Consider the following 24,806-nt stretch of genomic DNA (forward strand, 5'->3'; position numbering starts at 1 on the left):
ACGGCCGCGCCGCCGGCCAACACTGGAATGGAAACGGCCCGCCAGCCCGCGAACGCCCGTCCCGCCGCAGAGGTATGTCTATAAAAATAGTCGCGCCGGCGTCCGACGGCCCAGGCGACGCGTCCCTGGCATAATGTGTACTATGTGTGTGGTGTAGTGTCGCCGGCGTACGCGCGTCCGCCGGCCGCCGCTTACTCGGCGCCCGGCCCATCCGGCTTGGCGCGCTTGGCCGCCGGCTCGTCCTCGCTCTGGCGCTCGTCCGCGCTCCGCTTCGGCTCGTCGGCCGGCTCGTCGGCGGCGGGCGCGGCCGGCGGCGGCATCGAGACCGAGTCGTCGGCGGCCGACTGCCGGCGGCCGGAGCGCGGGTTAGCCGCGGAGGGGGTCGGCGAAGCACACGGGTCAGAGGGAGCGGGGCCGAGCACGCCCACCCGGGGAACAGGGCAGCGACGGGACAACGGACACATGTACAGTGGTGGGCACACGGCAAAATCGAGCGCATAAGATGCTTGCACACTTGTGGAATAGCACAAACAACTCAGCACGCAGCAGCCAGAGACCACGTACTGCCTACATCGCGTGTCGAACAAGATCTTTAAATAAACATGACATGACGCCATCTCATTTTGGCCATCCTACATTCAGCGTCTAGAACCACAAACATTGATTGTAAGCGTCGTCATGACCGGACCTTTCTAAATGCCACAGCAAACTGCACTAAAGCTGCTCACACACCAAATGACAACATTTCAGCTGCTGACAAACAATGCACGTGCTCGGCGGCCTCTGCCGTCCTGCGCTGAGCAGGCCCAGCCGCCAGCCGCACCCTCGACGACCGCTCACCAGAATGCCGTCCTCCGCCGTGTTTGATTCATCGCCGGTGTTTGAGATGTCTTCAAAGTTCGACTCGTCGCCCATGTTGGAGTCTTCGAACGGGGCGATGCCCGAAGAGGCCTCTGTTGACGGAATCTGCAAGCAGAGGTTCGTCACGGCTCCGTCGCACCGCCGCCGGCGTACCGGGGCGAGCTTGGCGGCATCGGCGCCGTCAATGGACCGACTGACGAGTGAGGGGGACGGATACGGGCGCTGGTGCAGCCGCACAACTCCGGGGATCATAGCGCACATCGGACGGGTGGCATCGCGGTGGAGGAGGGGGTCTCATAGCGTACCAAACCAATAGACGGTCTGTGCACCGCGCAAGCAAAGCACGACGCAAGCTTGTGCACAATGTATGCAACATGAACAGATGACGTAGCAGAATTCACGATGACACATTCCGTACACGCCAGCCGCTGCTACGCTGACACACAAACAACCCAATCTTTGACAAACGTTTGCAGTCGTCCAACAGCTCAGAAGAAGACGGGACAGGGACCGTGGATGGCCGGCAGAAAGCGAGCGAAGCTGGGCGACAGAGGCCGGCGGACACGCACCGAGTCGTTGGTGCAGTCGTCCAATTCGGCGGCCGAGGTGGAGGCGGCGCCATCGCAGCTGTTTTCCGTCGAGCCGCCCGGCTCGCCCGGTAGGCTCTGGTCGCCGTTGGCCTGCCGCCGCACGTGACCGCCCATCAGACCGAGCCCAGCTCATCACGGGGGACGCCGAAGAGAGGCAGACGCCGCCACACGTGACCGCCCATCAGACTGAGGTCACAGCCCAGCACCAGGGGGACGCCGGCACGGAGAGAGGCAGACGCCGCCACACGTGACCACCCATCAGACCGAGGCCAGCTCAACACGGGGGACGCCGGGGAGAGGCAGACGGCGGCGGTCACGCAAGACTGCGGTACGTCCCAGAGTGCACGGACGCCCACCGGGCCAACGCTGCCACAGCAGACAGGAGGCGGGAAGAGACAGCCACAGCAACACACACACACGGAGTCCGGCATGCGCTCCAACACCCGATCACAGCCCACAGCGACCTCTCACGGGACAGAACACAAACGGGAGCACCGACGAATGGTGCGGAGACGACTCTGGGCTGGGCCGGACTGGGCTGGGCAGCAGTACTGATTCACTGGCTTCACGGAGCGCCTATTGTTTCATCCAAAGTGGATCAAATACGTCATACGCACGACTGTCGATCAAATACGTCATACGCACGACTGTCGATCAAATACGTCAAGCGCACGACTGTCGACCAAATACGTCATACGCACGACTGTCGATCAAATACGTCATACGCACGACTGTCGATCAAATACGCTGTACGCACGTCTGTCGATCAAATACGCCATACGCACGACTGTCGATCAAATATGTCAAGCGCACGACCGGCGATCAAACACGCCATACGCACGACTGTCGATCAAATATGTCAAGCGCACGACCGTCGATCAGACACGCCATACGCACGACTGCCGATCAAATACGTCCAGCGCACGATCCCAGTCCGTGTATCGGACCATCTGAACCGCCGCCACTCGTCCCGGCCTGCACGGGGCGCCAGCTCACCTTGGCCTCCGTGTCCACCTGCTTCAGCTCTTCCACGGCGGCGCCGTTCTGTGGTGCGAGAGGACAGCACCATCAGACCGGGGTGCCCGTGCCCAGAAACAGGCAGTGGCCTTCACAGAGGATGACACAGAGGGACCCGCCCGCACGTGCCGGCTGGCTCACACGGAACTGTGTGGCAAAGCACTCGCCCTACGCGTCCGAGCGAACACGACACACTGAACACGCCGCAGTAGCTTCAGGGGCAAATGCCACTAGTCGCAGTTCCGCGGCCGTGTAGAAGCAACATTCCGGGCCTCCGTCGGCGGCTATCCCAACGGGAACACAGTACGGACGACGGGACGCACCCATCCCGCGCCAACATCGTCACTAGTCCTGCACTGGCTCACAGACGAGTTCTCCAGCTATACCAGGAGCCGCTAATGGCACACACGCGTCGCTACGGCGTCAGGCCTCCCCTGGAACGATGACCCCCAGGCAACCGCCTCCAAGCTTTGCGCAATGGCCCATCCCGCCACCGCCGGTGTTCAGGGGCACGTGAAACCGCCAATGGCAATAGGGTGCCCAACTGTGGTGCCAGTGCGGACCAGTGAAAGTTTCCTCAAGCCGGCATTGAACCCACTTGCATCCCCTGGTCCAAAAACATAGGCCTTTTTAAGGGAACGCAACGGACGTCGTCATCCTCTTTTCAGAAGCAACAGCAAGCTGTATTGACCATGTAGCACTCAGGGGCCGTGGTCCTACCAGGATTCGAGCCCGGATCCCCCTCCCCCACGTGGAATTCCAGGTACTGACCATCCGGCCCTTACTCCCTCCCCCCCCCCCCCCGACACACCAGCCCCTCACTACCGTCGCCACGGCGGCTGGCTCACCTCGCTCTTACTCCCCTCCACGACACATACCACCTCCTCGCTACCGTCGCCACGGCGGCTGGCTCACCTCGCTCTCACTCCCTCCACGACACATACCACCTCCTCGCTACCGTCGCCACGGCGGCTGACTCACCTCACTCTTATTCCTCTCCACAACGCGCACCACCCCCTCAGCTACCGTCGCCACGACACACACCCACCCGCTCAGCCACCGTCGCCACAGCAGAAGCTCACCTCGCTGCTGTCGCCCCCGCCGTTGGCGTCTCCGTTAGATGTGAAGCCCGGCATGCCGTCCAGCAGCTCCGGCTTGTTGTTGGCAATCACGTGGTGCGCGAACACCACCTGCTCGATCTTGTGGGGCGTCCACTCACTGTTACCTGCGCGGCGCGACGACAGATGGCAGTGCGTTAGCGGAGCCGAGTCCAGCGCACGGCTGCGCCCGCGACGGGCAGCGGACACCGCGCTAGACAAGATAAGCTGTGATCAACATCCCAAGCGCCAGAAGATGTCCACTCCTGGCGTACCTCACAACCCAACACAACACTGAAATCCTAGCAACAGGCAGCAGACGTGAGTCACCGCGCTCTCCAACATCGGTGACGCCCAACAACGATCCGGACAATCAAATCCCGGCGCAATACCCAGTCATTGCCCAGTCACTGCATCCACACCGGAGGGCCGCATCCCTCGTCATGCGCGCGCCGCAGATGGTCAGCAGCCAGCCTGCCGCGTTTGCTCCTACAGTCCTCCAGCCAGCCGGCCCGCTGGCGATTGCGGTCCTGCCGCCAGACGGCGGGCGCCTGCAAACGCGCGGCCTCGCCGCGGCCGCCGCTCACCGTTCTGCGACAGCCGCTGGCAGGCGGTCTGCACGTGCGCCACCATGCGAAGGTACTCCTTGTTGGTGTAGTCGATGGAGCCCTCGACGTCCGGTATGGCCAGCATGCACTCGTCGGACATGAACGGGATCTTGTCCGGCTGCGCCACCGACAGCACGGCTGCGGCGCACAGGGCGACGGCGGTCAGCGGGGCGGCGGCGCGGGCCGCGGCGCAGACACAGCGGTCACCGTGTGAACGGGTGGGAGTGCGGCGTAGCGGCCGGTGCCGAGAGAGGCCGGTCCGAGGGGCCGAGAGACCCGGGAGGGCGGGGGGGGGGGGGGGGGGCGACGCAGCACGGCTCGGCCTCTGGCATCGACAGAGGCCGGTGCGAAGAGGCCAGGAGCCCCGGGAGGGAGAGGGGGGGGGGGCGACGCAGCACGGCTCGGCCTCTGGCATCGACAGAGGCCGGTGCGAAGAGGCCAGGAGCCCCGGGGGGGCTGGGGATATGACTCGGTCTTCAGCACCGACTCTGACTCTGACTCGATCTTCAGCACCGACTCTGACTCTGACTCGGTCTTCAGCACCGACAGAGGTCGTCCGGCGGGGCCGAAAGCCCCAGGGGGCGGGGGAGGGGTGGGACAGGGACGGGGAACGGCACGGCACGGTTCGGTCTTCGGCGCCTGCTCCGGAGACCAGGGAACACGCCTATGAACGGAAACACGAACCGCTCCATTTCGGATTTGTGGTCATCGGATTGTGTGGTCGGATCAACCTGGAGTTCGTGCCAAACACCCGCTGTTTGCCCGTCTGCAGTCGCACTTATGAAGTTGTCCGAGTCTGCCCCGCCGCCAGCCTATCCACGCGGTCCAGACACCAGGCAGCCAGGCATCCGCGTGGTCCAGACACCAAGCAGCCAGGCATCCGCGTGGTCCAGACACCAGGCAGCCTATCCACGCGGTCCAGACACCATTCAGCCAGGCATCCGCGTGGTCCAGACACCATTCAGCCACGCATCCGCGTGGTCCAGACACCAGGCAGCCTATCCACGCGGTCCAGACACCATTCAGCCAGGCATCCGCGTGGTCCAGACACCATTCAGCCACGCATCCACGTGGCCTAGACACCAGACAGCCTATCCATGCGGCCAAACACCATTCACCCACGCATCCACGTGGTCCAGACACCAGGCAGCCTGTCCATGCGGTCCAGACACCATTCAGCCACGCATCCACGTGATCCAGACACCAGGCAGCCTGTCCATGCGGTTCAGACACCACGCAGCCTATCGGCGCGGTCCAGACGCCCCACACTAAATTGTCAGTCAGACCAAAGCCTGTACGGGGACTCACACTCCAACAGAACACATTGGGCCGCTTATCACTATTGCTCGCAACCCGGTCGAACAAATCGGCCAACAATGGCTGGGACAGGCGGGCGGGACGTCGCGGCTCACCTGACGCCATGGCCGGCCCGACACCCTTCAGGTTGCACATGGCCTGGATGGCGGCGTTGAGGTCGTCCTTCTTCAGCAGCTGGCGGATCGCCTTCTTGGTCTCTAGCTGGACCAGCCGCGGCGTGTTCATCGTCACCAGCTCCCGCAGTCTCGGACGCCATTTGCCGCGCTGCGGGGGTCAGGCGAGGTCAGGTCAGGGCGCAGGACAGACAGACGAGAGCGGCGCGTCGGATACGGGAATCCAACGGCGACACAGCTGGTGCGAGGCAAAGGTGAGGTCAACACACCCCCGAGACCAACACGCCTTCGCCTAGACAACGAAACCAAACTATCTCCAAACTGGGCGCAAGCTGATACGACTCCGATCTCGACCACGCTGCCAATCTGCCGTCTGTTAGCCATTTGGCAGCGGTGCCGCTCGCCGCTATTTCACGACAAACGAGCCTGCTGTCAGCACCACCCCGGCTGCAAACGCCGGCATCACAAGCTTTTAGTGCTAATTCAGCTAACGGTCCGTTTTGCTGACACTGGCCGCTGAGAGACGGCCGGGCGCGGGCTACTCACGGCCAGTTTCCATTTGATAGTCTGCACCAGCTCCTCGTGGGTCAGGTAGCCACCCTCTTTGGCGCGTGACAGGATCTTCTTTGGCAGCTCATCGTGGTACCTGCCGGGCGGAGGAGGCGTGGCGGTCACGTCTGTGGGGCGGGCGGCAGCCGGGCGGCGGGCGGCGGGGCGGCGGGGCAACGCGGTCTCTGCCCCACACCACCGCGGATGCGCCGCTGTCTGTCCGGCACAGCTGCCGTCGGGCCTGTACCTGTCCAATGCTGCCTCTGCTACGCATGCACGTGCTACCGTCGTACTACTGGACATATTGACGGCCACCCCACGACCGCTGGCGTGGTGCCCGACCAAGCGCAGCCGCACCCATCAGTCACATCACGGTTCTAGACGGCTATCAGCTCGACCGAGCGTCCTCAGCCGGGTAGGACCCGCTTGCCGGCAGCCCGGCTCCCATCAGATAACCAAGTACGGCGCCGCCCGTCCTCATCAGCATCCCATTACCGCCCGCCAGTTACGTGGCCGTTTCGGAGGTTTGGTCTTGGAGGATCCCGCTTGAATAGCGCCACGTGCTTTCCGGACCCACGCGAAATATCTCGCGAAAAGCGAACAAAACACAACCACTCCTGCAGCAGCACACGGATGTCCGAAGCTCGAAGACATGCTTTCCTGTCTCCAGCACGCCACGTCTTGCTCACGGCACGGCGGCACTGTTAAGCGTAGTACACATTCCTTCCGTTTAACAGGCGCAGGCAGCGCACTACGCCTCCATAAACCGGACAGGCACACCAAGCTGTGCCAAGCAACAAACCTGCTGTGGGGTGTTTCACTGCTGTGTTAACAAATAATGTAATAGTATTAATAAATATCTGTTATTATAACTGCAGATGAGCTTCGGCAATAGCAACACATGCACAGCGTAAGCCTAGCACGCAGGCGCCAGTTCGAAAAATCCTGACCATAATTCCTGCTGCTGCACACACTCTGGCACAGCCGTGTGTGTCGCGTAGCGTAATGGTTAACCAGCAATGTTTAGCCAAATGTTTAGCGTTTGACCAATAACCAGTGCCTTCCGGTATCGCGAAGACAGCTTATTTCTGGCATCCGTCCTCCCGACTTATAATGCCGCGAAACCAGCAGCTCAAGGGCGTCTTTCTTATACAAAGTGCGAAGTCTGGTCCGCATCTCCACTGACACCCCTGCGCGGAGCAAAGCTGCCGGAAGCGACGTCTGCAACTTGTCGGACCCACTCCGACACGAAATCACCGGCCGGCCGTGAAGGCAGGACACGCGCGGTAGTTCCGCGACGCTCCCGGCCGGCGCCGCCGATCGTCGGCGGGCAGATGGTTCGCCGCGCGGCCGACGGTGACGCCACCGTCGCCCCCCGGCGCCGTCGGTATCGACGCCCGCCCGCCGAGGCGACGGAGCACGCGGCCACTTCCGCCCAGCGACGCACGGCCGCCCCCGCCGCCGACCGCGGGCGACCGCGGGCGGCCGCAGGCGGTCGCGCTCTGGCCAACCGGACATCGGCTGATAGAATACACCGGACGGGGGGAGAACGCCGGACATGCGTTCAGCAGTCCTGACCCTGGACAGTGCAGGCTTATCTTATTGGGCTTACTTGAAAGTCTTCCCCAGAGCTTCAGTGTCATTGTGATTGGGTTAAGGGAGCGCCGAAATATGGGGCTACATTGAGCCCAAAAGGTCCGAGATAAAAGTGAACGTCAGCGCCATTTAAAGTCGTTCGTACAAATTGGCTGACGCCCATATGGTCGGTGTCGTAAGATTACTCTAACGGCCGCCGAAACGCCCTCACTCCTCGCCCTCAACACGGTGAAGTAGATTCAAGACCCAGACGCCCGCGGAAGGCACACTCACCGGCCTCCACAGAGAGGGGCAGCCCGCTGACGGACACGTGCTGATTGACTGGCACTGAAGCGGGGGTGGGGGACCGGTGAGCGATCTAACACTGGGCGCCGGCCTACCAGCACCGGACACTCGTAGGGCCTGGGCTGTGCGAATAAGTGCACAGTGCAGAGAGGAGGCGGGCCTGGCAAATCACGGCTGTGCAGCACACCCCGCGATGATCGCGCAAACCGCGTTGTGAATTTGGAGAGGACTAGCCACCATATCGCACTGCTGCATGCCGTACAGCTCATTCCGTGTGGATGGTTGTCCTCACCACATCATACATCATTACTATATGATGTGAACAGGACAACCATCATATTACACCCCATCACATATCATTACCGTTTCATCATCACTATATTCGGTACCCCAGTCACTGCCGCTTCCGGTGCCGGACCCGACCCGACCCGTCTGCCTCTGGACGTCACGTCACGGACGTGACGACGCTCGAGGGCGCGGCAGACCCGCCGCAGGGGGGCCATCAGAGGCGGATGGCCACCGAGGCTCGGACAGCGTGACTGCACGTGACGCCGTCACGCCACCGCAGCAAGACAGAGCACGCGGCCGCCGCACACGCACACCTGGCTGCGCGGAGTTGAAAACGGCGACAGTGTATGCCGGCCGAGGTCCGAAGTTCAAGTCTACGTACGAAACGGCGAAACTCTGTTGGATCTACCATGTTTTCTGAAGCATAAAATACGTTTTCCAAGAATCAGAAACCCGTGGCTGGCCACGCCTCGCTCGCCAATCCATACCAGCACGAACACAACAATTCCCCGAGTAGCGAGGGACGCTGATCAAAGGCAGCGCGTCCGCCCGCCAGGGGACCGGCGCCGGCGCGCCGCCGTGACGTCACAACGCGCGCGCCGGGCGGCCGCACCTGGCCCGCCAGCTGCCGGCCGGCGCGGCGCGGCGGCCGGGCGCGCGCGCCGTGACGTCACGCCGCCGGCCGGCCGCCATTGGTCGGCGGCCGCGATCGGGGGCGCGCGTCACGCTCGCCGGCGGCCGGAGCGCGGCCCGGGCGGCGCGGCGGCGGCCGCGCGGCCTAGCCGGGGCCGTTTCCAAAATCGGTGAGCTGGAGGGGGCACGTCATGGCTACAGCCGTGTTTTCACAACGCTTCACGGGCTCCGTGCCAAACACGGGCCCAATGAGCCGACAACGCTCATACGCCTCATATCGTAGCCTGGAAATATCGACAGGAGGCTCGAGCCAGTAAATCGGAGGGAGGTTCTACCAGAGCCTCGCAGCCTCCGCCAACATAGCATGGGGGTATTCATTTGCAAGGTGCTAAGGCGAAGCAACCACGACCGCACGTGCTGAGAACGGGCAATATGCAGCCTCGGCCGTCTTTGGCAAGCACGTCCTTGCAAAAATAACGGGTAGAGCCGAGACGGTGACCTGATGCGGACATGTCCAACTGCGGAGCCTCCTCGGCTCCGGCGGTGCGCATGAGTCGACAGTGACCCGTTCCGCACCAGTTAGCAGACATGGCTTCTGCATCTCAGGCTCGATCGGCTTCCGCCAGACAGTACCGCATATCGCCAGACGGCGGGCGTGGCAGGACCGACGGAGCCAGCGACGTACCGCCCCCCTGGGTCACTAGCCGCCGCCGGGCTGAGACCGCGCGGCTCAGCCTCTCCCCGCCCGCCAGGCTCGGCCGGCGTCCGACGCGTGCCCATGGACCGACGTCTAAGCCTCTCCCCACTCTCCCCCCCTCCCCCTCCGGGTCGGCCGGCGTCCGACGTGTACACATGGACCGGCGGCTCAACCTCTGCCCGTCTTCCTCCCCCCCCCTCCCCTGCCGGGTCGGCCGGCGTCCGACGTGTACCCATGGACCCGGCGGCTCAACCTCTACCCGTCTTCCTCCCCCCCCTCCCCTGCCGGGTCGGCTGACGTCCGACGTGTACCCATGGACCGGCGGCTCAACCTCTGCCCGTCTTCCTCCCCCCCTCCCCTGTCGGGTCGGCTGACGTCCGATGTGTACCCATGGACCGGCGGCTCAACCTCTGCCCGTCCTCCTCCCCCCCTCCCCTGCCGGGTCGGCTGACGTCCGATGTGTACCCATGGACCGGCGGCTCAACCTCTGCCCGTCCTCCTCCCCCCTCCCCTGCCGGGTCGGCTGACGTCCGATGTGTACCATGGACCGGCGGCCAGGCCGTGACCACACATAATCGGCCGGGATGACACAGCGGCCGCAGGCACGTCTGCGTCAGGAGGTCGTGCATGTACTGGTGTTACCAAAGGCAGTTTGACACTCGTATTACTTCTAGGAATGCACGCGCAAAGACAAAAGGGACATATATATATATATATATATATATACATACAATGACTTGAGACTATATACCAATTGGCGGGGATTGTGCCAACACAAGAACGCACAATTCCCAACACATGGAGCCTTCTTTTTATTTCCTACAGGTGTTTGGATCGAAATTGAGCGGGCAGACAAACTGCGGTGGTGGCCGGGGCCCCTACAAGGAGCTACAAAGCTTCCCCGCCGGCAGCGCGCGCCCTCGTGAGTCAGACGGCCGGACACGCTCGCCGAAGCTGGTGCTGCGTAGCTGCGTGAGCGGGTACGGGCGTAGGACCGCCCGGTCAGTCAGCCTGCTACGATCGGCGCTGGCGCCGAAGACACCGGCCTGACTCTGGTTTGTTCACTGGCGCGCCCCACCGACAACAATGCATACATAGGAGAGCTTTACTGCGTGACCTGTGGAACCGGAGCGGCATGAAAACCAGTCCCGGCCACCCCAACCATGACCAAGACTGTGGACCACTGTCTGGCGGCGTGTCTCAAGTCCCGACGGACTACAAGACCCGGTGCCGGGATCTTCTGTTGGCTGTCGGGATCTACTGTTGGTGCCGGGATCTACTGTCGGGCGCGTACCTGGAGGACCGTTCGCGGCGCCGACGCCCAGCGACGCGCGCTGCTGCGCCGCCTGCCGCGGCCACCGGCACCGGCACCGGCCGTCAGTCGCTGGGTCGGACCGGTCAGCCGGACCGGGTCAGCCGGGCCGGGCCGTCCGCCCCCCCCCCCGCCCCCGGGCCTCCTCATCTTCAGGGTTCTGACAGGTAGCGCGTGACATCCACGGAGGCACCCGCGCTCTGCGGCGACGTAGATCACTGGCGTCCGCGGGGACGACTCCGTGGACCTCCGGGGTGCACACGCAGCAGCGTTTAATACGCTCTGGCTGTCCGCAGAGTGCGCACGGATGTCCGACATCAGATCGGCGATATGGCGCGGGCTGGGACATTGATCCCAGACAGGTATTTAACTAAGACATGATCAGTAGGAGTGAACACCCACTACCGACTCCAAACACTCGGCAGCGGCTGTGAAAGTCGAGTGCACGACAGGCCCATCACCAACACAGCGCCACGATACGTGGCTCCGTTCTCTGACTTGCATCTCGCAGTACTGCGGCCGCGCCGGCGGCGGCCGCCGTGTGCGGACAAGCCCGCACGTCAAACAAAGCCGCCGCGGGAGCCGCCGAGACGCCCACGTGCGCAGCTGGCCTGACCCGGCCCCGCGGTCGACGGCGGCCGGCCGCGCTGACGTCACAGAGCGTGACGTCAGGCGGACGGCCACGGCGGCCGGCCGGTGGTTCCCCGCCGCCGGCGCCGATCAGCTGATCCGACCTGTCGCGGCGGCGCGGGCGCCGCTCAGCTGACCGGCGGCCGCCGGCGGCGCTGCCGGCCGCCGCCGTCTGCTGCTGCAGAGTAAACAACGGCGCGGCGCGGCGTGGCCGGCTGGCGGCCGCCGTGCAGCGCCGCGCTCTGCGCGTGCAGGGCAGTCCGAGCCGCGCCCCCGCAGGCCTCGCCAGCATGCGCCGATCTCACCTGTCCGGTGCTTTAAATGGCTCCCATGGCTGGCGTAAAGCCCAGGTAAGCAAAACAAAATAATGCCGGCGTCCGGTTCCGGGTTCTCCCTCATGCTTCTGACGCATGGCAGCGCTCACCGATTGTGCGACAGGCCGCAGTTCTTCCAGCCCACTGGCGCGGAGGTCGCCGTACAGCGGGCTTTTCTGGCGGTTTCAGTGCGGAGCCCGCGGTCCGAGTGTCCCGCTCGCCGGCCGAGGCCGGGCGCCGGGCCAACACTGCCCTCGAGAGCGCCAACACGGCGACAGCGATCTACGCCGGCCAGACGGCTGCCTGCCGCCCAGACAGATCCCAGCCGGGCCCGGCGAGCGCGCGCAAAACATGGCCACCGCCGCCGGCGCCGCCCGCCCGCCGAGCCGGCGTCGTTCCCGGAGCGCCACGCTCTCTTTTCCTACCGGGAACGTGACGCACGGCGCCGCGTCTTCCACGGACCGTCAGCGAGCGCGGTGGCCGAGGTCAGCACAGCGCTCAGGCGTCACGACGCGACCGGGATTCGAACTCGGACCGGCCACCAGCGGGCTGAATTCCCGGGCCGCCCGGCCGGGGTCCGTCCCGCCGCGCCGCGGGCCCGGCGGCGGCGGCGGCGGCGGCGGCGCGTGGAATCCCGGCCGGCGGCGCTGTGACGTCACGCCGGCTGACTCAGGCCGGCCCGAGAGGCCGGCGCGCCAGACGTCCGCCGGCCGACGCTTCGGCGCCGGCGGAGGCCGAACGTCTTCTAAATCGCCCGGGGACACAGCTGGATCTCAAGTCAATCTGCTCCCAAAAACACCAATGGGCCCAATGTTAACCGTGCGGAAACAGAAGATTGGGGGAATTCGAGCACAACATACTGCATGGAATTTTCCACGCACCAGCGAAGGACAGACAGCGAATAAGTGGGCGCAGCGACTTAACTCCACGAATTCCCGCCGAATAGGGACTCAGGCTCCATAAGGCTAGGATCAGCGATATATCATATATATATATATATATATATATATATATATATATATATATATATATATATATATCTCTCTCTCTCTCTCTCTCTCTCTCTCTCTCTCTCTCTCTCTCTCTCTCTATCTATCTATCTATCTATTTATGTATCCTATCTATCTATCTATTCATGTATCTCTTTATATATATCTATATCTATATATCTATATATCTATACATACATCTATATATATACATATATATATATATATATATATATATATATATATATATATATATACAGGGCTACTTGCATATAGGGCTCAGGTTTATTGTACGAAAATCACGAACCCATTTTACGACTCCCTAGAATCTCCATACACCAGTCCCACTTCCGTGCACCAGCCGTCCACATGACTTGCATCTCACAGCCAGATGCTGCAAAGCCGGGCATTCCCTCGACTGGGCAGCGGAACAGAGCCGGTTCACGGCCTCCCCAGAACTGAGGATGACCCGGCCGACGCCGCCGCTACACGCCACGGGGGCTGCCGGGCACCGACGGGGCCGAGCACAGTCTCGGTCCTCCGTTCGCTGCGTTCCCCGCGCCCCTGATGAGCGAGCGTCCCCCCCTACTGACCCACACAGCGGCCGGCGTCAGATTCCGCGCCGCTGCAGCGGCGTGACTCAGCACGCGGCACGGGGACGGTACCTGGAACCGCCGCGGTGACGCCGGCGCCGCTCCGCCACGGGCTTCGGCACCGGGCCGGCCGGCAGTGGCACCGCCTCTCGCCGCCACCAGCGGCGCCGGCCGGCGGTGGGGCCTGCTCACCGGCGCTGCCGGCACCGGCATCGAGTCTCCCCGCCGCCAGCGGCGCCGGCCTGCGGTGGCGCCGTGCTCAGCGGCGCCGCGCGCGAAAGCGACTGGCGGCGCGGGCGCCAGTCTGCCGGAACCGGCCGGCGCCGCGGCGCCGCCACGCAGGACGGCCACCCGCGGCGAGGAGCGCCGCCGGCTTTCCGTCGAAAGCGCCGGCCGACATGCACGCCGAACTCATCGCAACTCTGTGACGTCAGCCGAGCTCGGCTCCCGGCGATCGTCGCGTGCAGCCTCTGGCCAACGGAGCCGGCTGCCGCCCCGCCCCGGCGGCTCCTCGGAAATGGCGGGGACTCGGAACAGGGCGGACGTCAGCGCCATCTCGCCTTCGCTCCCTTCCATACAACGGCGTGAGTTTACATACGACGGCGTGAGTTTAACGCTGATTTTTGTTTCTGGAGTCGGGCTGGCATCCTATCATCCCCCTCTTCGCACCGTCAGTTTTCTTTTCCTAAAGAAGACTGTAAGAATCACTGATACAAAGTATCTGCACCTCCGATTGTCGGGCATGAACATCATTTCCCTGCCATCCCATTAACTTCGCAAGATAATGGATTGGGCCTGTCATATTGCAACGTAATGGTTAGCTCAAAGCGATCCTGTCGGTGGGGGCTAACGGGTGCCGCTGGTGACACATGAGGCCTAACGGGTGCCGCTGGTGGCACACACATGATGCACATGGGCCGCACAGCATTAACGCTACATGACGTCACAAACTGAATCATAATGCACTCCGCTCCAGACGATACGAGCAGAAACAGTCGAAACGTTCGCGTGTTTGTAAATAGCGTTGCTAAGAGTAACATCCAGCACCTCTGGTTCTTTTTACGAATAAGTATTGATTTCGGTAGCACGAATAGAATGGACGGCCTCTTTTTCTTCACACATTTTGGTGAACCCAAGCTATGGTCAGTCTGTCGGAGTGGTACAACGACCTAGCGCCCAACTTCGTCCTATTTGCAGCCTAAGAACGCGCGAAGTATATACTGTGCAGTGCTAATGAGCAGAGTGAGTACAGCGTTTGTCCTAACAAAATATTGGCTTCCCTGGTGGTGCCCAGCGAACTCTATTTTCTTTCCAACAATATTAACTATGTAACAGGTTACCGACACTGGGAGCTTTAACTGCAACGTAACACTGTTTTTATTCGCAACAGCTGTCGGGCTCACTTACATAACTGGTTTGCAACTGTCAATTTATGCAACCATCACTGGAGCGACTGTTTACACCTCCCCCAGCGCAAGCCGTCAACTGACATCAGAATACATGTCAGAATTGGTCGGAAGTTGGTGCCGTATAACCAGGTAACACCCCAACCAAGTCTCAAACGGACTAACCGCATAACCATGTAACACCCCAAACCAGAATCAAACGGACTAGCAGTGTGGCCAGGTAACACCCCAAACCAGCAGCAAACGGACTCGCCGTGTAGCCAGGTAACACCCCAAACCAGCATCAAACGGACCAATCGCGAGATTAACACTGACGTCTCGAGCGGTTCGCCAGCAGGGCCTGCTGACAGCCGGCCTGCACGCCCCAACACCGGCGACGTGGGTAACACGACGCTCCAAGCATCATCGCCACGTGTTCTCGGGCCCGGTGTCGGGTCGACACGGCTGGCCGGCGGACGGCGCGGGTCCGGCTGCAGGCCTCAGCCGACCGTTTGCTATGCAGACACTTGCGCCGGCATGTCGCCGTTCTCAGTCCGCGCCGGTAACGGCCGTGAAACGCTGACGTTATCTGGGAGGCCACAGAGGCAAGGGGGCATACGTCCATGATGCGTGTACAAATGGTGGAGTGGGATGGAGGAGGTGGGATGATGATGATGATTTGGGGTTTTAGGGCGCATCAACTGCTGAAGGTCATGCAGCGCCCATATGAAGGAGTGGGAGGAGTGGGATGGAGGGAAGGGGTAGTGATGACTGCATCACGCGGCTTGATTCACGTTACACAGCAGGAACGCTACAAGTCATGGCGCCAGTGTGACGCCTGGTCTATGGGGATCCAGCTGCTGTTATGGAGCCAGCAAACAGATATTGCGGGATGATAAAATCACTGAAGCAGTGGCATCGGTGTTGGTTCCAGGGAGTCACACAAGACCTCCCTTCCCTCCCCACTGACAACGTCCATGGACACAACGCTTGCAGGCTGCAGGATCAGAAGACAACGACAATGCACTCAAGCTCATTGCAACGCGACAGAACACAACAACGTGGACTCCCACCAGAATCACTCCTTTTCGTTACCGTTCCCATACTTCCCGCCACCTATAATCCAAGCGACCCACTTTGATGCACGAGCCCTCCATCTCGGCGAGCTCGGGACGCACCGCCATGAAGTCCGCCAGCACTGGCAGCGCGCAACGCCCGGACCGCGCGGGACGCTCCCACACTCCGCAGCGAGCATCGGCTGCAGGTGCCGCCGATAATATCACCGAACGCGGAGAGCGTCCGCCAACTCAGCCGACAGCAACTGGCCGGCCGCGGCCGCGAAAACGCGCCGGCGCCGCGCCGTGGGCGATCCTCCGCGGCCCCCCTGCGTTCAGTTGACGTCCTCGTTCGTTGCAAAGCAGGCAGAAAAGGCCTCTGGCGGACTGGACAGTGTGCAGGAAAACATGGAGCCGACTTCCCGCAGCGGGGGTGCACCGCACGGCGGCGTCATCCACCTGCCGTTGTCCAGTTACCGGCGGCAGTGTCACACCCGCATGATGGCGTGATGATGATTTGAGTAATGATGATATGAATGATATGATGATGATGAATAGGGTTTAAGGGCACGCCGATTTGTGAGGTCATTTTGCGCCCACTGCATGGTGGTGTCCGCGACGCTAGGGGACGCACAGGTTACTGCCGCTGCCCGGGCGTCTTCCTGGCCACAGATCGCCAGCAATCGGCCAGTTACTGCCGCTGCCGGGGCGTCTTCCCGGCCACGGATCGCCAGTAATCGCCCAGTTACTGGCGGCCGTTGCGAGACGGGTTCAGGGTACCGAAACAGCTGCGTCAGGAGAATTGTCAACGGAAAGTTTTCCCGCAGAACACAAGTGCCCCGCAGTCCAGCCAGCACAACGTAACCGGCGGGGGGGGGAGGGGGAGGGGGAGAAGGAAGTCCGCCAAAAATGCCCAGATCCCCGTGGCTCCGCGGAGGCCTTGGGCGAGCAGCGGCCAGCCCATTGTTCCGACCGTCCGTCCCGCTGCAGCGCACGCGTTTGTGCCACCCGCTCCATCCAGAGCAACCGTCTTGGACCGCGGTCATCGGTTACTCCCCCCCCCCCCCTCCCTTCCTCCAAGCGCCATGCCGGCCCGGTGACGTCCCTGCCCAGCGGTCTTACTGAGCGCCGCAGAGCACCGTCTCTGGACAATCCCGCCAAGCGGAACGTCAGGTCACCAGAATGTTGCCACCAGACGTTGATCAGTATAGCCAGATCGTCACGCTTGGTCTCGTCTTATTCGCTTCGCGAACATCTCTTCATCACAGAGAGAGGCAGTTTGGAAAACGAATAAATAAGAACGTCATTCCAGGCCTTTAAAAGAAAGCGTGCGTGACATGGTGACCGAAACACGTTTGATATAACGACGGATGTCAACATAATAACTGGATGATGTGCGGGAAACGCCAAAACACTGCCAAAAATACGTGGACAAATGTAGCATGCAGCACAAGTGGGAAGGCACAAAATGAAGGCAGAGGCGTCAATGTTACGGCTTTGTTCGGCTTATCCACCGGCGTTTTTCAGCAAATGACGCATGCACACAGGTAGTTCCCCAAACAACCCCAATAAGCACTCGCTACAATGAGTGCATGGCACTAGAACATACGAAATGTAGAATAAAAGGAGCTGGCACTGCAGAGAAAACTTGACTTGGCGCAGCGGCCACACTACTACACCAGTGGCTCAGTGGCGCACGACCGGGTCACTGGCAATAGCGGCACCACGACATCCACACAAAACCCGACTCGACGACAGCTCAGACCGCCCGCACGTCCCGCTCGTCGCGACCATCCCTGAAAAACGGCGGACAGCCGGCCGGTGGCTCAGCCAATCACAATAATCTCCACGCGCGGGCGAGCGCGCGCCAGTGTCGCCAACACGGTGGCAGCAGCGCGAATTCCACCAAAAATGTTAAACAGGGAAAGGCCGGGCGGCGCTCAACAGCTGCCACTTGTCCCGACCATACCGACCGGCCGGTCTGGGACGGAAGCGTGCCCCAGCCGACTGATCGTCGCCTGCCGGGTCGGGGTCGGGCGCAGGCGGGGTGTCTTCCGACCCACCACACGAAACGACGCTCAGAGGGAGGCGCTGTACAACTGGCCGCTGTGAGAGCGCCGTTTTCGACCGGTGCGAGTTTCAAAAAATTGGGGGCGTGCCCCACCAATCCGATACCTTCCAGCCTGTCCACATCCAGCACCCAGGGGGCACGGATTGGGCAGGGGTCAAAATAATTGGCAACCGGAGTTCAAACGATTTCCTGGAGGGGAATACGCAGGTTCTATGAGGGGGGGGGGGAAGGGGGGTACACCGATTACTAACAACACGGTCGAAACAAAAGAGTCACCACTGCCTCCCGAGGAGAGGCACAGACGTTCACATTCCAGCCCCCCCCCCCCCCGACCGCATTGGAGAAAACCCTGCCTGCAACCCAAATCGTCTCCTGTAATGTGTTTGAATCGCCTGCCATTCTGCGCGAAGACAGCGCCCTACAGCGTCATCAGTTATCCAGATAGCTATGGCGACTGTCGGCACAGGCACGAGCCTCCGTCCGATAGCATTCCAGCCGCCGGGGTGACACCCCGCGTGACGAGAAGGGCGAAAATTAAGACGAGTGTGCTGCCTGAGAAATTTATCTAGGTTCGCGTTGTTTCCTTTCCGTTCCGTCGCGTTCTCCCGTTCTGTTTTTCCCCCAAAATATTCAACTTGCGAAAAAGTCTGACGTAAAAGGCATGCACCGTATGTCTCAGCCAGAACCCGAGCCGCCGAGCAAACATGTGCAGGGACCTGAACAGAACACCTACTCAGACATCAGTTGTCTTAACTCGCTATTTCTGCCCCGCACCTGCGGCTGCGTGAACGCGTGGTCCGAAATGAAGAAATCGCGTATGGCACAAATACGAACAATATATGAGGGGCACACGCACTAATCTTGAAGAAATAGGTCCTGCACAGGTCCCTGTTCATATGTCAAAGCTATATTCCTACAAACGCGGTAAATTTCCAGATAGAAATGCTTGCCAATGGCCATCCCACCCACAGGGCTGCGCTCAAAATCACCAAAAGAGCGCGCGAGCTACGGCCCAAGAACCGAGGTTCTTTGTCTCCATTTTGTTTCACAACCACGCCGACCAACTCCATGTCGGATATCACGATCCTGAGTATCACATCCACAGACAACCGAAGTATGGAAAAGTAAAGCAAAGAGCACATCAAACATGCTCACTGGCGACCATGTTCATGCCCCGGCAACGGGCCACAGTCCTACAATTTGATTCCGCGATCTCGTCCAAGGCCGCCGCTGCCGGACACGCAGGCGGACAGCGGCAGTCCCACCGTGCTCGCGAATCGACGGTCGACCCCTCTCTCGGATGACCAACATACTGGCGGCACGCCGGTTGAGCTGCCGCCAGACGTGCGCCCCCGTGGCGCTGCGATCAAAAGGGGCGCAACCCGACACACAATCATTCCTCACAGTCTCGCGGGCCGCACACAAAGCAGGTTCATTGACTCGGCCCTCGCCAGGTTAGCAACGATTTCTTACCATTGGTCGAGCTTCTTCAGTTCATCTGGCTTCTTATTCTTTGTCTGTGACTTCAGAGCTAATGCTTGAGGGTATAATTTGAACACAAACTGAAACTGAGCACTGTTTTCCTTTCGCTAAAAGGACAGACGTATTTCTCAGTTCGGTCTCCATCACGACGCGTTTTCCCGGCCGCCAACGAACGCCGCCTGGCAGAGATTACAGACATGCCGCACCGCGGCGCTGTCGTCGAGGTTTTCCGTTCTCGCCGTGGGCGTCTACCGCTCTACCGACTCTACTGTGCAGATAATTGGTCGAATACCACGTGGTATCGCTTGGTCGTTGTCTTGGAACGACACCCAAGCATTCCGATCATGTTGTTTACGTCCAAAGTGACATGGGAAGGGGGGCATTGGGGGCGGGTGGGGGAGAAATTGTCCATTGTTTTCGTTGGGGGAAGGGAGGGTCTGGTGGGGAGTGCGATTAGAAGGTACGTGGAACATAAAAAGTTGTGTTGATCGCGTGCGGGACGATCGTGATCTTTTTAACCATGACAGGGGCGTGTGACATGTCAAGGTGTCTAGGTATCTAGTCGTAAAACTCGGAAGCTGTCAGGCACTATCCTCTCACTTAATTGGGTAATAAAGTTAGGCTTTATCATGAGCAAGAGGTTGTTGACATATTTATGAGTGTTCCTGCCTGGCATAAATAATTTGACTCAACAGTGTTGGTGCTCTCATGTAGTTTCAGTGCATCAAAACCATTTGGGTGTCACCCAGGTCTCAACCTTCCACAGTGGATCAAGTGTGGGAGGCCAAGGTCCCAAAACACCATGTCACAGTGAGATACTGTGTATTTTGGTGCATTAAGCCAGCACATGTTGCCCAAATGTATTGGTTTCTATCCCAAATAGGGCAAGGTTCAGTCTGTTCCAGATGTTTTTTGCCATCCTTGCCATGGTTTGCCTTTTGGGACCCTGGTCTGGTCTGCAAAAATTTTTGCCTTCTGTGCCAGGATGCCTATCCAACAACAATGTGGTGAACCGTGTGTTTGCTTGTGCCATACTCAGGCCAGACTAATTGCAATTGGTTTTTAACTTATTTTTATATGAAAAATCAAGGTACTTATGCTTAAAAATGCCTTTTCAATCCCTGAATTATTTGAAGCACTGGTGCTAAACATGAGCACTGTCAATGAAAATAATGAAACTATTTCACCCTACCTCCACTGCAGGTGTAACAATATGTATTTGTGTGGTTTGGGCCCGGTCATCAAGAACTGTGGTTAGTGATATGCATACACCCTTAGGCATTTAAGTGTTAGATCATAGATGCCAGGCAATATGTTTCAAGCTTATGACCTACCATGTCTTGCAGTTTTGTTTTGCTCTTTGTTCCAGGGATTTTCTAATTTTCTGGCATTCTAAAATTTGGCACTCAAGATGGGAGACAGAAAAATCAGGAAAAAAGGTATGGTGCAATCTGCATGTTTTATCATTCCTTTGCTAAGCATAGCTGCCCTGTGAGTTTAAAAAAGGGGCAAATGTGTGATGCCAACATTGTTTTTGCAAAGGCTCTTTTTGTGGGTATCTGCTGCATCAAATAACAAAAGAGTGCATGTCAACATAGAGGGCAAGTATTTTTTAACGGCTGATGGCCAGATACTGTTTGCTCGTTGCTAAAATTGGTTACAGTTGCTTTCACACATATTTAGGTGATTGACAATTATGAGAGACTAAATAATTTAAGTATTGACATAACAGTGAACATAGGAATGAGTTGAGCAAATGAGGGCCCAATGAGACATGTGATGTTTGATAACCTTGGCTTACAGACTGTGTGAGGCTGTCAAACAAGATCATCGAAAGATGCCAGCTGTCAGTTCCACCTGTCACCAACATTAGTGACATCCGGTCCAACCTGTTCACCAGCCTGCTGGAAGTCCTGTGTGGTCAGCTTCCAGAAGGTAGGACTGCAGCTTCATCATGAGCTGCAAAGCAATGGCCGTTGTTGTGTTTTGAAGGATGAGACTATGCTGATTAATCCTGCTGTTGGCAGTTTTAATAGTATGGTGGTGTAACCCTACCTGCCACTGCATAGTTAAGCTTAGGTGCAGCAAAGTCAAAAGCAGTTTGGTTTAGGAAGAAGTTAGCATGTGTAAGGGCTTGTCAATGAAACCCGTTGTCTTTTAAGGTCATGCAAATATGCTGTTAGTTTGGGAGACAGCACAATGGTTGCGTAAGTCAAAGCATGTGGATAGAAAGGGAATTTCACGAAAATTGTATCCACACTGTTTCACAAAATCCGCCATAGCTGGGAGGAAAAGAGAACGTGGACATCAGCTTGATACGAATTGTACCTGCGCACATATACACGTGGAACGAAGTTCGAGAGCATCATGAAATTTCGGTCAGTTTGATGCACACGGGTTTTTGTTTGGATAATTTCTTTTTGGTGGGGACGGCTAACTTTATTTGTTCTCGGCTTGCCGCGAAATCATTGTAGCAGCGCGAGCATGCGAGGTTGTAGCGCAAGTTACCATGGCGACGGCATGCGATGCGTAACAACTTCGGCGGGCACGCTATGTCCGCGGAGGTCAGCCGCGTCGTGCGACAGTGTAGGGACGCACGCTGGCCGCCATGCCCAGATGTGTCCCGGGGTCGTGACCGTCGCGCACCGGCGCGATAGCATGTGCGAACATCAAACGCAGGCATGCTGTTAAACGTTGCCACCATTCACCGGCTTCACATTGGACCACAATCCACCGATATAATATTGGGCGTGAATAACACGCGTCCATCGAATTATTAGTGGCCGCGTCGTAACCGGTACAGTACCACATGGGGCAATCATAGGCCGGTGTGTGATGTCACACGCGACGGCCTCGCACCAGCTTGATAGCAACAGGTGCCACCGTACACCAGATAAGACAACACGTGACCCGCCTTACACCGGCACGTCCCGTGCGACACCTCGGCACCGTTGTCACGTTACCTGTGACTACCACACACCGGTGCGACATCACACGTGATGGCTATACACGTGTATAACGTCCCACGTGAGCACCGCACGCAGGTACACCATACACCGCGCCATACACCGGTATATGTCACACGTGACACACCATACACCGGTATATGTCACACGTGACCACCATACACAGGTATATGTCATACGTGACCACCGTACCCGGTATATGTCACACGTGACCACCACCACCGGTATATGTCATACGTGACCACCATACACCGGTATATGTCATACGTGAACCACCATACACGGGTATATGTCATACGTGACTACCATACACGGGTACATGTCATACGTGACCACCATACACCGGTATATGTCATATGTGACCACCGTACACCGGTGTACGTCGCACGTGACCGCCATACACCGGTATACCTGCCCATACCGTGACCACCCTTACACCGTGTATAATCAGACGTGACCACATACACCAGTGTTCGTCGCACGTGACCACCATACACCGGTGTACGTCATACGTGACCACCGTAACCCGGTACATGTCATACGTGACCACCATACACGGGTATAGTCATTACATGACCACCATACACGGGTATATGTCATACGTGACACCATACACCGGTGCTACGTCATACGTGACCACCGTGCACCGGTACATGTCATACGTGACGCCACCATACACGGTATATGTCATACGTGGCCACCCGCACACCGGTGAACATCCACACGCCTTTTAGCTGTTTCTCCAAAGATGCCAGCGCCGCTGGGAAAGGCTGCATTTTAGCACGAACGGTGGTGGCTGGCTTTGCAGTGATGTATCGCCGTATGTTGTTAACTGTCGAGCACGTACATCCATGATTAGTGGTTAACTCAACACTCATGCGCGGGTGTTAATTTTGCTGTAGCTGTGGGGGTCATCATGGAGCGTTTTTGTTTGGGCTCGGATATTTGGGACTAGCGCTGCTGAGCCGTTATCCAAGGCCACCACCAGAGACCGACGCCATGGCCACCCTTGTTGACCTGAAGTGTCGCGATAGTGGACTGGTGTTAGTGGCTGACACCACTGCGGCTTCACGCCGTGCTAGTCTGTCATTCTGTCATCGGCGGCTCCTCACCCTCGCGGCGACAGATGACTCTCGCTTTCACACCTTTCACACTTCGACCTTTCATTCCACGTCATGTGCTCCTCCACGAGCTCATCCACCGCGGCAGCTCCAGCACCCCTTTCCCCCTCCCCACCGCCGCGCCGTGAGAACGGGTCGGTGGATCCAGCAGGCCCTGACGACCGCGCCCCCTCCCCGTAGGCGTGCTCCGCGAGCCGGTCGGCGACGAAGAGGAGGCTGCCAACGTACAGGCCATCATCAACCACCTGGCGCTGGACCTGATTAACGTCGACCTCTCGCACATCTCGGGCGCCAACATCATCGCCGGCGATCCGCGCGCCTATCTACAACCTGCTGGAGATCTTCTGCGGCCTGCACAAGTACCTCAGCTCCACGTCCGTCGGTGGGTGCCGCGGCGGCTGGCGGTCAGACCTGATAAGGGGGCGGACACACTGGCTGCGGTCCGGAATTGTATTTATGTTATGCTGAGTGCCGCGGACTATAAGCCACCCGGCTGGTGTACCGGCTGGTCTGATTCTCGACGGCGTTAAAAAAGCAGGCTTGTAATCTCAGGACGCCTTGTTGCCGCCCACGTGGTTACAATCGTGCGGTGAAATCTACGCGGGTTTAACACTGCATTTGTAAGATGATGCCCGCGGGCCATCCACCGGTGGCGGCAAATATGATGCCTGCCTTAACGCACTGGGTGTCGGCTGGCGCCTGCCGTCCGGCAGACAAGTGGAACCTGGAGGAGAGTCTGACGGAAACGGAGGAGGAGCTGAGCAGCGCGGGCTCCTCCTCGGAGGAGCCGCCCCCGGACGGGCAGGACGCGGTGCCAGCCGACGACGCCGCCCCGGTGAGCCCGCCCGCCGCCGGGAGCTGGGCGATGAGGGGCCCAGCGACGGGAACCTAGAGTGGGACGGGGTGGTGTTCCCGTTTTGGGGAGGGGTGAATGGAGGCAAGGTGTGTTTTTTGCTCTTTGTATGGACGACCTAGTGGATTTGAGCCCTCATTTTAAAGCCTTCCGTGTGAATCAACGCCTGGTAGCATGTTGGCTACGACTGGCAGCGGATGTCCTGTGCGCTGTCGGGTGCCCACACCCTGCTGTCTATGTACGGGACGGCCGGCCGTGTCGCCGCAGGAGGCCGGCGCCGACGCGGCGCCAGCGGCCGCAGAGGGCGACGCCGCCGCCGCCGCCGCCGAGGCCGCTCCGTCCACGCCCGAGGCCGACCAGCCGGCCAAAACGCCGTGAGTAACG

At 59.6% G+C, this 24,806-nt stretch overlaps 2 protein-coding genes across 2 annotated transcripts; one reads left to right on the forward strand and one right to left on the reverse strand.

Annotated features, from left to right (window-relative positions):
• LOC119114100 (uncharacterized) lies at positions 1-20,004 on the reverse strand. Its single transcript, XM_037238319.1, has 10 exons — positions 19,984-20,004; positions 19,474-19,589; positions 6,150-6,249; positions 5,586-5,754; positions 4,153-4,311; positions 3,551-3,693; positions 2,448-2,495; positions 1,431-1,541; positions 841-966; positions 1-344 (listed from the first exon to the last, which is right to left on the reverse strand). The coding sequence occupies exons 1-10, from the start codon at positions 20,002-20,004 to the stop codon at positions 192-194; spliced, it is 1,146 nt and encodes a 381-aa protein (XP_037094214.1). The 3' UTR covers positions 1-191.
• LOC119114101 (centrosomal protein of 95 kDa-like) lies at positions 19,896-24,461 on the forward strand. Its single transcript, XM_037238320.1, has 5 exons — positions 19,896-19,942; positions 20,852-20,921; positions 21,286-21,417; positions 23,750-23,884; positions 24,283-24,461. Exons 2-5 carry the CDS (start codon positions 20,894-20,896, stop codon positions 24,459-24,461), a joined length of 474 nt encoding a protein of 157 aa, XP_037094215.1. The 5' UTR covers positions 19,896-19,942; positions 20,852-20,893.
• Positions 24,462-24,806: the final 345 nt, after the last annotated feature.

The sequence above is a fragment of the Pollicipes pollicipes genome, unplaced genomic scaffold, assembly GCF_011947565.3.
Source record: "Pollicipes pollicipes isolate AB1234 unplaced genomic scaffold, Ppol_2.1 Scaffold_7262;HRSCAF=8765_pilon_pilon_pilon, whole genome shotgun sequence".
In the NCBI taxonomy this organism is placed as follows: domain Eukaryota; kingdom Metazoa; phylum Arthropoda; class Thecostraca; order Pollicipedomorpha; family Pollicipedidae; genus Pollicipes; species Pollicipes pollicipes.